General features: G+C 37.8%; 1 protein-coding gene across 1 annotated transcript; it reads right to left on the minus strand.

Annotated features, from left to right (window-relative positions):
• Window positions 1-1,076: 1,076 nt before the first annotated feature.
• Window positions 1,077-12,051, minus strand: LOC132107700 (glutamate carboxypeptidase 2-like). Its single transcript, XM_059513856.1, has 19 exons — window positions 11,686-12,051; window positions 10,830-10,935; window positions 9,455-9,641; window positions 8,615-8,716; window positions 7,890-8,015; window positions 7,608-7,794; window positions 7,004-7,097; window positions 6,657-6,752; window positions 5,594-5,679; window positions 5,368-5,487; window positions 5,205-5,287; window positions 4,344-4,407; window positions 4,155-4,222; window positions 3,998-4,086; window positions 3,815-3,905; window positions 3,443-3,707; window positions 2,584-2,665; window positions 2,354-2,446; window positions 1,077-1,533 (listed from the first exon to the last, which is right to left on the minus strand). The coding sequence occupies exons 1-19, from the start codon at window positions 11,765-11,767 to the stop codon at window positions 1,341-1,343; spliced, it is 2,214 nt and encodes a 737-aa protein (XP_059369839.1). The 5' UTR covers window positions 11,768-12,051; the 3' UTR covers window positions 1,077-1,340.
• Window positions 12,052-14,324: the final 2,273 nt, after the last annotated feature.

Consider the following 14,324-nt stretch of genomic DNA (forward strand, 5'->3'; position numbering starts at 1 on the left):
TTAATCTAATTTCAGGTAATGTTTTAATTAATCTTTGCTAAAAAGCATGCATTTGACATGAACATTTACATGGTTTTAAAAAATTCATTTGTAGTTTACTGATTTTACAGATTTTTCCATTAAGACAATATATGCAAAAATGGTTTTGCAAACAGTTCACTCATATGCAACAATTTGCAAACTGTTGCTTCCATGATTGACCGTTTTTCAATCTAATTGTTTAACATGAGGTCAAATGGTCACAATTTTAGGAACTATTTTATGACATCTCAGAATTATTTTTATCAAATCATATGTGTGAAATGTGCTTAGGGTTGTAACACTGCAGTCACTCATAGGTTGTGTACTAAACTAAGACAATTAATGCCATCCCTGCATTTTGTCCACTACAAATCTCTTTGGATGAAAGACATCTGCTTAAAGGAATAGTTCAGCCAAAAATGCAATTTTACTGCAATTGTGTCTGCCCTCGGGTCATTCTGGATGTGGGGTGAGTTTTTTGTTCATGATAACATTTGGAGAAATGCTGTGTTACATCACTCGCTCACTAGTGGATCCTCTGCAGTGAATGGGTGCCGTCAGAATGAGAGTCTGATAATGAGCTGATAAAAACATCACAATAACATCACTCCAGTCCATCAGTTAATATCTGGAGAAGACATAAGCTGCGTGTTTGCAAGAAACAAAACCAGCACTAAGATGTTTTAACTTAAAAGCGTTGCTTCTGGCTAAAATACAGGTCCATAATGTAAATGTGAAAAGTCTTCTCGTCTGAATCAGGAGAGAAATCTGCCCAGATCAAGCACCGTTAACAAGCCAAAGCAGTTTAGTATTTAGAATAGTATAACATGCTTCTGAACAAGAAAAGATGGATTTTGATGTATGAGACAAGAGGAGATGGACTTTTCCACTGGAAGAAGTGTTTTATTATAGATTAAGAACTCATATTTTGGCCAGAAGTAACCATTTAAAGTTAAAAACTTATTGACGGATTTGTTACAAACATTCTCAAGACACTAACTGATGGACTGGAGTGGTGTGGATTATTGTGATGATTTTATTGTGATTAGTGTGATGAGACACTGATGCAATATTACATTTCTCTAAATCTGATGAAGAAACAAGCTCTCCATCTCGGTTGGCCTGAAGCTGAAAATGTACTCACCAAAATGTCATTTTCAGGTGAACTATTCCATTAATATTTGACCGTTTATCTGCTCTCTTCTGAGAGTCAGATCTACATGTGAAAAATCAAACACTGACATCTGAACGGTTTGGCTGATATGTTATAGTCCCGCATCCACAGCATGTTTTGATATCCAGAAGTGAAGGAAGGCCGTCTAGCTGACGACAGGCTCTAGCGTCTCTGCGGCTGCATTGATAGTGAAGGCAGCGATGCTGATTTGGCGTTTGACCTCGTCCCAGGCCTTCTGCGGGTCCACTGCGTTCTCGATGTCAAACAAAGCATCATAAATCCCTGGGAAAGACTCACCCGCATATTTATTGTGACTGCTGGGCGCAAATATGATATGCCTGGAAGAGACGAGAGAGAGAAAAACAACAACATGTAATCAGACAGAGGTAATACTTAAACTGATCTGAAAACAGCCAAGTGGTTATTACTGTCATAATGGAAGCACAGGTCATGTACATTTGGGATTTAACAGAAGCAGACCTAGAAGAAGTGTTCTTTTGAGCTCTGAAACTACAAAACGTGCTTTATGCAAGAGCAAAAACAAACCACTAATCTCAAGCATTCAACTTGAGTGCATTACTCATCTGTGACTGCAATTTGACAGATTTTCCCTGACAAATGTTATAATTAGTAAACAAAATCCCATAGATAGTAAATAAATTAATACTTCATTTATCAAAGATGTGTCAAAAATAACAGTAAAGTTAAAATATATAAATGCTGTTTTTTTTTAACTTTCTATTAATGTGTGGATTCTAAAAAATAATATTTATCATGGTTTCCACACAAATACAAAGCAGCACAATTATTCTCTAAATTTATAATAAATAAGAAATGTTTGTTTGTTTTTATTTATGTGTTTTCATTTTGATTAGAAATTTTGTTAAATGTTTTGCATTTCGTTGCATGTTTTTGATGCTTTTTTAATGTCTATGTAGTTTCTATTCATTTTTATTTCAGTTTTAGATATTTTAGTACATCAAGTAAAAAAAAAAAGTTTTTTTCATTATATTTATTATTCTTTCTTTTTTTTGTAACAAGTAGTAAAAGTAAACATATTGTGGTTTCAGTTTTAGTTAACTACAAGCCTAGTTCCCCTTGTCAAGCGGTCATTAATGGTTCTCTGAACTTCATGTCGTGATGACAGATAGTGGTCACCTGTAAAACGGTCTCCCAGGCAAACCCAGCGGATCAGTGAAAGCTCTCTCTAAATACATCAGCTGATCGTTGAGCATCCGCACGGCCAGAGGACTGACAGACAGACAGACAGACAGACACAGATAAGACAACAGGTGTAAGAAACAGACATCAGGAGCAATGAGACGTGACAAGAGCACGCCATCAGCGCTATAATACAATAAAAAATAAACCATTTTTGTCATTCGTACTTCGAGGTGTCGAGCTGATCAAGACGCTGATGAAAGTCTCGTGCCCTGACTGTGAAGTTCTCAACAGCAGAGAAGAGAGAATCTAGAACATAAACCAGAAAGAAAGATGCTGACCGACGGGAAACAAGACGCATCAAGAGCTCTGCATCTGAACAGAAGACAGACGCAGGTTACAGTCTCATGAGAAGAAATGTGGCCCAGGACCACAAAACAATAAGGATACATTTTTCTAAATTGAGATTTGTACATCACCTGAAAGCTGAATAATTAAGCTTTCTATTGATGCATTTTTTTGTTAGGATAAAACTATATTTTGCCAATATATACCACTATTTGAAAATCTGGATTCTGAGGGTGCAAAAAAATCTAAACCCTGAGAAAATCACTTTTAAAGTTGTCCAAATGAATTCTTAGCAATGCATATTACTAATCAAAAATTAAGTTTTAATATACTTAAAGTAGGAAATATACAAATAATCTTCGTAGAACATGATCTTTACTTAATATCCTAATGATTTTTGGCATAAAAGAAAAATGGATAATTTTGACCCATAGAGTGTATTTTTGTCTATTGCTACAAATACACCCCAGAGACTCGAGACTGATTTCGGCTCCAAATGAGCTACGTCCTACTTCTCACACTTATATCCTACACTCTTAAAAATAAAGGTTCTTAATTTGGCATCTATGGTTCCACAAAGAAACTTTAAAATCCATGGAACCCTTTCAAAGAACAAAAGGAACTCTGAACTGTTTCTTCTACTGAATCACTCACTTTTTATTGTAAAGAGTTTATGGGACACTATTTTTATGTGAACATATTAATTCTGCACACTAGATGGCTGGATATCATGAGTACCGAACGAGACGCTGTACTTCTGCATGGCAGCAGGGTGTTTCAGTGCCAGCTGGTAGATGCTGTTGGCGTATTTGGTGAGAGACATGGCGTATTCCACACAATCCAGAGGTAAGACCAGAGAATCAGCCAAACTGAAGATCAGTCCTCCCCGAACACGGGCCACGGCCTCCAGCCGGCGGAAACTCGGGTCGTAGAAGCGCTCCACGATCTCATAGGTCTCATACACGCTGTGGTACACTGGGTAACTGCTGTAGCGCTCGGTTTTCTGGAGACGGAGGGTGGGAAATAGTTGTAAACTAACTTTAAATGCTAAGTGTGTAACTTCTGTTTTTAGAATGCATGGATGCTTAAGTTTAAAACAAATACACTCACTCGGTTTTTGGTGTATCTCGCTCTTCCAGATGCAATGCCTAATCTGATGAAATACGCTTCAAAATCACTGCCAGAGCCCAGTTTACTGATCCTACAGAGTAAACACACACAGGTCATGCATCTCTAATCAGCCAGATGCTCTTATAGATGGTTAGGATCATCATCATAGCTGCTCTTCATTACCACGGTGCATCTCTTTCTGTGGAGTTGTCACGTTTGTGCCAGCTCTGATATAAAGTCATGCCCTCCTCTCCCTCCTCTGGACTCGAAACCTTCAGAAACACACTATTAACTTCACTTGCATTTATACAGATAGATAGACAGATGGACTGAATCTCACCTTCTTGGTGATGTCATAAACCAGAGTGTGTAGGGAGGGAGTGCAGTCGACTCTCAGTGTGTACATACCTACACACACACAGTATCAGAAAAAGAGACTTCAATACTTGGCAGATGAAATCAGCACTGCTTTTACAGAACAGAGACACTCATAACGAAGTGTGTGTGTGTGTGTGTGTGTGTGTCTGACCCTCAATAGCAGAGTCTGCATTGATGTAAGCCACGGCTCGCTCCTGCAGGACTCTGGCGTGATCCTGCAAACACACACGAGAGCCACTGATTACAGATACACAATCACTGATTCATTCTTTAAATAAGCATTTTTGAATTCAACCGTTTATTTTGTGGTCAATTCATTTGCTTATTTATCGGTCATTAATTTGTTCATTCAGTCACTCATTTATTTGTTCATTAATGCATTTATTCAATCGTTCATTCATGCATTTTTTTATTCATTCAATCAATGATTTATTTCTTTATTAATGCATTTTTAGGTAATTCAATTAATGAATCATAAATTCGTTCATCAATTAATTAAATCAATAATTCATCTGTTTCTTATCTGTCATTAGTCTTGCACCAATTCATTAGTTCATTAATGCATGCATTCACTCAAGTGTTTTTAATTCATTTTTCATGCATTCAGATTTATTCCTTCATTATTGCATTTTTATTGAATTTATCCATTCAAGCATTTTTTCACTTTTTTAATCAATGATTCATTCAGTGTTTCATTCTGTTCATTCAAAGCTTAATTGATTCTTTTGTTCAATCAAGAGTTAAATTTCTCATTCAACTGTTCATTGATTTATTCGTTTTCTTCGTTCAGTGTCTATTAAATTGGTTTATTAATCTGTAATTTGTTCATTTAGTCAAACATTCATTCATTTGTTCTTTGACTCAGTGGTTCATTCATTCACTCAATCAATGATTCGCCAATTCATTCCTTCCTTTTTTCATTTTCTCTGCACTCCTTCAATCAATAGATAATCCATTAATGCATTCAAACATTTATTTGATCGTATTTATTTCTTCTTTCATTCATTCGTACCTCTGCCCATTCTGTGGATCCCAGCAGACCAAACTCTTCTGCGTCCCAACTGGCAAAGATCAGCGTTCTCCTCGGCCTCCAACCTAAAACACACTCAGAGAAGGTGTTCATCTGAATTCAAAACAAGGTGGCACAGTTATGCATGAATCTAGACGACACACACCTTTCTTCATGAGCTTCCCTGCCGCTCTGACGCTCTCGTGCACCACAGCAGCTCCTGACACGGGATCGATCCCTCCGAACACCCAAGCGTCCCGATGACCGCCCAGAATCACGTACCTGTCTGAACACACAGAGCCAAGAACAAAATAAACCTTCACAAACTCTCAAACGGAGTAACACATCTCTAAAAACTACACTAGAAAGAAAACTAGATAAGCAGATGTCACCTGGCTCCACCGCTCCTCTGATCCAGCCAATCACGTTGTAGATACGAGTCACCTGATTATTGGTGTGGATGTTCATACGCACTTTACTAAAATTTCACAAAGATAAAATTCAATGAGGAATCGGTACTCTCTAGTCTTTTACTTTACACTGCATGCATGCAAGGATGGATAAAAGCTTCTGCTAAATGCAATTATGTTAATAAAGCCTTCATTTACAGCCTGCTAGATGTGTGTGTGTGTGCGTTTAAAGATGGCCTCCCCAAACACAAGACCTTTGTATCAAGCTGGCTGACCTCCAGGGTTCATTACAGAACAACAACAGAGCCACAGAAATGTGAGATGTTGTGTGAATCTGTGTGTGCGCTGTGGGAAAAAAATGTGTGTCATCTCACTTTGAGAACGCTGAGTGCACAAACCTCTCAGTCCTGCTGACATCACGCATAAAAATGAGTTAACCATTACCAGAAGTGCACGAATATGTGTGTGTAAGCTGATTACATATTGTGTAAAGTTGAAGTAACACTTCACAACAGCAGGGTTTGGGGTTAAAGGTCAGGACTGGACTGTGTTTAATGTTCAGACAGAAGTTTAGAACAGTTAACTGTCTGACTGAACATCAAATCACTGTTTACATCTTTAATAAACGCCCATGGTATGATTCATACGAGCACATCATTCAAAATACATTATTTCGTAATCTTAAACATTTTATTATCCAACACACCATGAAGCAATCAGTTAATTTGACCACTAAATATTCTCTTTTACTCAGAAGTCAAAGGCATTGTTTACAATATTTCATGCTGGCATAAGGCAAGACACCATATTTCTGAACTATTCAAATGTAAATATGCTAACGAGACTAATTAAATATGATATGTAGATATGATATGTCTAATTAAATACAGATATGTATTATATTTTAAATCTACAGACGCAAATAGACAAAGTAGAATAGAATAATACTGGTCTAATAAAACTAGTCTGAATGAAGACTTATGGAAGCAAAATTAACAGTGTGTTGCCTTAGAAGATAGAAGAGAGGATAAAAAAAGTCTCTTACTTCTGATTTAAACCGTCTTTGAATCCCGGTCCGATTCTGTACGAGATGTTCAGGGCGCCTTTCCAGTTTTCCGGAGGAAGAGGTCCTCCCATATGCCTACAGGAAGAGATATATATATATATATATACAACATACACTAGATTAGAACACTAGTATTTATTTTCAATTAATGGTGATTACGTTTAATGGTAAAATTAATGTTTGGAAATGAAAACTGAAATTTCCTCCTGACAGACTACAGCAAACAGAATAGAAGTGAGCTGATGGAAAAGTAGTGTGCTAATAAAAAATAATAAAAAAAAACACTATTTTTGTCTTGTTTATTTGTTTAGCAGTGGCTGACTCACTGCAGCAGGTGAAGCGCATCATGATATCCGATGGGATGCACAGGGATCTTGGGAAGCCCCACTGCGTCCTCCAGGCTCGACCTGTAGGTGTATTCTACAAGACATTGACCATACACAGTCATCAAGACTGAATTTCATTGAGAATCTCATTTCATTAAATTGCACTTGCTCATCAATGGATGCTCTGCAGTGAATGGGTGCCGTGAGAATGAGAGTCCAAACAGCTGATAAAAACATCACAATAATCAAGCCCAAATTCTTCATAATAAATAAAATCGCTTCCTTCAGTGAAAAAGTCCATCTCCTGTTGTCTTCTAAAATTAAAATCCACAAACGTATTTGTTTAGGACTGTTTTGGCTTGTAAACAGAGCTTGATTTGTGCATATTTCTCCCCTGATTCAGACGAAATGCCTTTTTCACTGAAGAAAGCACTATTATGGATAGAGGACATGTAATTTTAGCCTGAAGCAATGATTTGCATTTAAAAAGTCTTAACTGATGGACTTGTGGATTATTGTGATGGTTTTTTTTATCATGAATTTAATAATTTTCTACATTCCTCATAAAATCAGTTGAGAATCCTTCTGTGGCACAAGCGCAGACCTTTGGCAGGGTATCCAGGTGTGAGCGGGTCTCCCGCCCCGTTCAGATTCAGCACGTTTCCTCTCTGAGCGCCTCCTCCTGGCAGGTTCCAGCCGTTGGGATACGGCTCCACGCCGTCCGCACAGTAATCCGCCGGGTCCGAGAACAGCACGATCCCTTTAGCTCCCGCTAACATCGCGTTCTTCACCTGCAAACACGTTCACTCAAATGTCAAAGCCCAGAGTATTTTCTTTCGTATGTGAAACATAAAACTCCTCTTTAAACATCACGTCCAAACCTCACCTTGTTCCCACGGAAGATTTTGCCGTATCTAGCGATGACGATTTTTCCTGAACAGTTTATTCCTAACTCTCTCTCCAGCTTAAAGAAATCCTCCGTGGTGCCGTAGTTCACATAAACCAGCTCTTCCTAAATTTCATAAACAGCAGGTTCATTTTACTTCTGTAAAGTTAAAGCATGTTACTGTTCAAATGTCTGTAATGTTTTTTAAAGAAGACTTTTATGCTCACCAAGGCTGAATTTATTTGATCAAAAAATGCAATAAAATTTGTAAATATTATTACCATTTAAAATAGCTGTTTTCTATGCAAATATAGTGTAAAATGTCATTTATTCCTGTGATCAAAGCTGTATTATTAGTATCATTCCTTGAGTCTTCAGTGTTGCAGCTCAAGAAACATTTCAGATTAATATCAAAATTGAAAACAGTTGCATGACTCAATATTTTTCAAAAGATTTATTTGAAATAGAAATCTTTTTGTAACATTCTAAATGTCTTTACAGATCAATTTAATGCATCCCTGCTGAATAAAATAATTAATTTCTTTGAAACTTTTGAATAGCATTTATAAATTTGATAAAGACAACCCTTTATTTTCAATAAGATACACTGATTAATCAAGCACAATAAGACCGGGACCATGCATTGAGACAATAAAGTTGGTTGGTTTTGATTTCATGTTGACTGTAAATTAGCACGAGTCAGTATTTGCCTATTTAAGCATCACCTCTGGTTGTCCTTTCGGAGAGAAAGCACTATAAGGAGGAACGATATCGGTAACATCTTCATAACCTTCAGGGACCGGCTCAGCCAGAGAGGTGTTAAAGATCTGAGAGAGGGAAAGTGACCTCTATTATTCACTGCATTATGCACCGCAATCACCATAAAACATCCTCAGATACAGTCATGGACTTTAACCTGTCAGCATGAGCTACTCGCAGCTTCACTGGTGACAAGATAAATGGCCTTTAAAACACACACAGACACACAGCGAATCTTCTGATGTCATGAGAGAAAGAACAGTCTCATGCTCTACAGGTTCAGTTTTGAACCCACTTCATGATCTGCAACGATTTCTGGCTGTTTAAGGATCTGGAGTTGATTTGGGGATAAAAAAAAAACCAAAACAAGGCACATTAAATGTTCTTCAGGCTTCTTTAAGACACATGAAGTACATAAACGGTTTTCTAAAGAACTAGTGAATATAAAGTTAATTCTTTACGCAACTTTAAAAGGTTTTTCTATGACAAAATCAGGCCTTTTTGTTCTACATATATATTTTTTTTTAATATTTGAATTTTGTTCTAAAAGAGTGCAGATGTGTCTGTTTTAAGAAGAAGTGCATGTGGGCTTGCAACCTAAGCGCGTTTCGTAGTATAATGAAACTTTGTGTATGCAAACTACTGTTTGACTGATATGTGTTTCTAGAAGGAGCGGTGTCCTTTATATCTACAAAAGAACAGTTCAATTTAACACTTCATTTATATTTTATGCAATAGCACTGGTCGGTCCTGAAAGAGTATATCCAAAAAGGTGGCTTGTTTGAGTTGTGGGTGTGAGTATGCACCTCATTGCCCAGGTGGTACACTATGGAGATGTAATTGGGCTTAGTTTTATTTGGGTAAGACAGCAGCACGTCGTACGGCTCGAGCTCCACTGAGTCCAGCCCAAACTCCATCCACTCGGCCCGGATCTGCTTTGCCAGATCCAGATTCTGCTGCGATCCAGCCAGGTGGGGCAGCCTTGTGAACTTCCTGTTTAGGTGACAAACGTGAATTGCAAGAGACATAATCTAGATATTAATATCAGTTCTATATAGAAAGGACAACTAGATTACCAGTAAACTTAACTTAAAGGGATAGTTCATCCAAAAATGAAAATTTCAGGCCATCTTAGTTTGTTTCTTAATCAAGAGCAGATTTGGAGAAATATAGCATTAAATTGTACTTACTCATAGTCATAGAGTTGCAAAACAGTTGAAAATTTCCAGTAAATTTCAGAAACATTCCCAAAATCTTTGAAACTTTTCAGGATTTTTTTTTATATTCCAGGTATTTTTGGAAAGTTTCTGGAAATTTACTACCTCTTTGCAACCCTACCTTCTCACCTCTGCCAGTGAATGGGTGCCGTCAGAATGAAAGTCAAAACAGCTGATAAAAACATCTCAAAAATCCACTCCAAACTGTTCATAATCCATAAAACGCTTCCTTTAGTGAAAGTCCATCTCCTGTTGTCCTCTCACATCAAAATCCACCATCATATTTGTGAACCCGTCTCTGAAATCCAGGCTAAAGTCTCAAAATCTAATTATGAGATAACAAGCATCGAAATTTGATTTCAGCCATTGATTTCACTATGAGTTCAATCTTTGACATGGCCTTTTTCAGTCAATATTAAAGAAATAAAGGTTATATTTTCACAGAATGTTTTATATCTTTATGAAGGATGATTTTATGTAGAAAACAGTAAATCACACACACAAAAAAAGTCACGTTTGTTTAGGACTTGTAAATGGTGCTAGATTTGTGCATATTTACCCCCTGATTCAGCTTTTCACTGGAGAAAGCAGTATTATGGATGGAGGACTTGTAATTTTTGCCTGAAGCATTGGTTTGATGTTAAAAACATCTTAATTGATGGACTGGAGTGGTGTGGATTACTTGTGGATTTTTGTGAGTTTTTTTTTTATTTTTATCCGCTGTTTGGAATCTCATTCTGACGGCACCTATTCACTGCAAAGGATCCACTGGTGAGGAAGTGATCCAATTCTACATTTCTCCAAATATGTTCTGATGAAGAAACTTCATCTTGGATGACCTGAGGGTGAGTAAATATTTGGCAAATGTTCATTTTTGGGTGAACTATTCCTTTAATTATATTATTCAACACCATGAGGACTAGTTTATTTAGGGCATGTGGACAGACAGGCATCATTCTCCCACCTGAGATGGTGTTTAATATTCTCTGCCTGCATCTCATCCAGAAACTCCTGCAGGAAGCTTTTTGATGCATGTCCATGATTGACAGTAGTAGGTCGAGCAAACCAACCTGAGAACAGCAGTTTAGAGAAACAGACACCCGTTACACCAAATATTAATGAAAAATCGGCACAGGAGGAAAGAATAATGTATTATGACAAGCAACTGCCTAAGTGTGTCAGTAAAAAAAATCCAGTACTACAAAAGCAACAGATTTTTTAAAGCATGCAACAATAAACAAAGTGATCAAAACATTTAGTTTCCCACACATGCAAATTTGGTAAAGCAATATTTTGCATTCTATGCAATATTTAAGAGTCACACATTAATAGAAAAAATGACATTGCCATAGTCAAATTCCAGCACTCTTAATGTTAAAATTCTCTAATATTTCCAGATTTTCCATAATTGCGTAAAACAAGAACATCTCTTCTTTAAGACTGTAAACAATAATTTCCAAAATAAAAATATAAATGCGTTCAAACACTTGTTTTCGATAAAGATAGATCTATAAAAAGTGAATAGGGTCTCTGTCTCAGTATAGTCACACCTGCCCTAAAGGCGTTCAACACCTGAGGAACGCAGCGCGTGAGAACTGGACAGGTGAGACCAAAGGTATCAAACACCTGAACTAGTTTTTGGCCAAAAATCCACGAGTTATGCTGCATCTGAAGGGTCCCTGTTTGGAACCACTTTGTTTTGTTGAAGTGTAATCTTCTTGCATAATTATGCGCAGTGGGCAGTCTAGAACAACTTGACTCTGCATTAATCAGGCATTGCAGATACTTCTAAACACTTATATAAAAGTAGAAAAACTCACCAATAATAAAGCCAATAAAGAAGAAAGCCGTAATAACCGTTAACCGGCATAGACAGCTGATTGTTTTATCCTCAGATGCCATTTGAATAAGCGCGTTGGAGTGTTGGAAGTTTGTGGTATATGTAGGCGGGTCCTGGCTAGCTTTTGTTGTTCATTCAATGCAGCGAATCGGTTCGTTTGAGTGAAAATGATTCACCGATGCTCTTGCTTTATCAAGGAAAATAAGTTGCCGAGCGGCATTTTACGCGTTTCTTCTAATATTTGGTTTTCACTGGCACTGAAAGCGAACCATTTAAACTAGTTTAAGGAGCCAAACCCAGTTTAACCGCTTTGTTCTCAAACTGACCAGCTGAAAAGGTGCCAAACCCCTCTAAGCTATCAAATCACCCTAACCACTTGAAATCAGTTTTGGTGAGCAGAGTAAACCACTTAAAGTCACCAAAAATAAAAAAAAGGATTTCAGACCTGAAACCGAGTTCTGTCTAATCAGGTCCTTATTAAGCTGGATGTCGGTTGTTGTTTTCAGTATAGAAGTCTATTCTCACTCTTAATCACATCGACTCAATTCAATATTTGGTGTGATTTCCAACACATTGCCGAACACATAGCGTCTAACAGCTGATGTTAAAGAGTGACTTGCAAATTCTTTGCTTTGATTCTACCGAATCATGGCACTTGAAACGATTCAGAAGATTGATTCTTTGGCGAATCGAACGTTCAGTGTTCAGTTTTCTGTAGTTAGTTCATACCTCGGTAGGGACTCTTAAATAGAGTTGTTCTAGTTTCGTAGTTTAGTTTATGGGCATAATGGATGCGAGAAATGAAATAGACCAAACCTCTCGACGCTGGCACGTGCTCAGCACTAGATGTCCCTGTTGGTAGTGATGGCAAAATCGAGTCCTCGTGAACCAATGAAACAGTTGAACCAAATGTGCCATATTGTTTCGAGGCTTCGAATCAATCCGACACCCGTCTCAACGGTGAAACCTAGTGGTCACTTGCAGGTGTTGATCTGAAACAACCTTGACGAGCCATTAAAAAAATGTGTTGTTTTTTTATTATTATAATGTTCTAATATGTGAAGCTTGTAACCTATAGGCTCCTCACTGTGCATAATGTTATTTTGGTCATGAAAAATGAATATTAATAAAAGAAATCAAGCCACAATGTCTCACTTTTTTAGAGATTTTTATTCAAAAATATTAATTTATCTGCTGTGGAAGGACTTAGCCTACTTCTTTTTTTTACAGATAATTTCTCCAGCCTTTGAAAAAATCCTCTCACAAGGGACACTTGTTGCTGGCATACAAAGATATTTTTTTGCAAGGACATACAAATGAGGAAAGATTACTGCTCTCTCTTTCCAGTAAGTTAGTGGATCATGAGTTCTGGGCAAATACGCATCGTTGATGTATTTTTTCACTTCCACTGTGGCATCAGCTGTAGCATTGTGTATCATCTTGGTTTGATAGATGCGAGTATCAAAAAGTTCCCATAAACTGTCCTGTGTTTCTACTGGTGTTGATGTTGATGGTGATGGTGATGATGATGATGATGGGTGTGATGTTGACATTTCTGGGTCTGAATAAAAATGAAAACAGCAATTAGTAACAAATCCTAAACTGACGGCTTATATGAAGGATATATTATATTACATGATTCAGATTACATAACATAACACAGACTGAAACTGCTCACCAGGATTTGTGTTTGAACGCATCAGTGAAGCACACTCCAGTGTGATATGCTTTTCAGCTTCCTGGGCTTTGGCAGCATTTCCAAATGCCACATTTTTGAACCTTGGGTCCAGCAGTGTAGCCAGTGCCAAGGCTCTAAAACTCTCATAACCTCCACATCTGGAGTGCAGACCTTCTTGCAGATGTGAGCCTATGAGCCAAAACAGGAGAAACACATATTTATAATAATGACAATAATATGACAGTTATGGCCAATCACATGGGTAGTATGGTCATTGTGGCCTACCTAATTGAACAGTTGATTCCTGCGTTGCATTTCCTTTTTTCTGTGCAAGCTTGTGCTGCAACATCCTGTACAGTGGTATAAGCTTTGAAGCAGACACTCTCTTTTCCTCTGACATCTCTGTTGTTGCGAGTTTGAATGGTTGCAGTATTGACAATGATTGTTCAATAATGTCATAATCAATACTTGCCAGGGGGGCAGTATCATTGTTTAAGTTGGAAAGTGCAGCAGCCACTGGTTCACGTTGGTCATACAAGCGCTGTAGCATGTCAAATGTGTTGTTCCATCTCGTGTCAACCTCCTGTATCAGTTTGAGAGTTGGTCTTCCCATCAAGCTCTGCATCTCCACAAGCTTGTCCTTTGCTTTGCAGCTGGATCTGAACAACCCCACTATCTTTCTGGCCTTCTGGCGTATTTCATTGATGACTGGGGTTTGATCTAGTGCCTTTTTCACAATCAAATTTAAAGTATGAGCAAAACATGGGACATGGCGAAGGTGGAGTAGCTGGGCACTTAGGATCATGTTAGATGCATTGTCAGTCACCATGCACTGAACTTTGGAGGTTATTCCCCACTCAGCCATTAGCAAGGCTTTAGCCTCCATGAGATGCTGGGCTGTGTGGGTTTGGTAAAACCTCCTTACACCCAGTACAACAGTT

This window comes from Carassius carassius, chromosome 28 (assembly GCF_963082965.1).
Source record: "Carassius carassius chromosome 28, fCarCar2.1, whole genome shotgun sequence".
NCBI classification, from domain to species: Eukaryota; Metazoa; Chordata; class Actinopteri; order Cypriniformes; family Cyprinidae; genus Carassius; species Carassius carassius.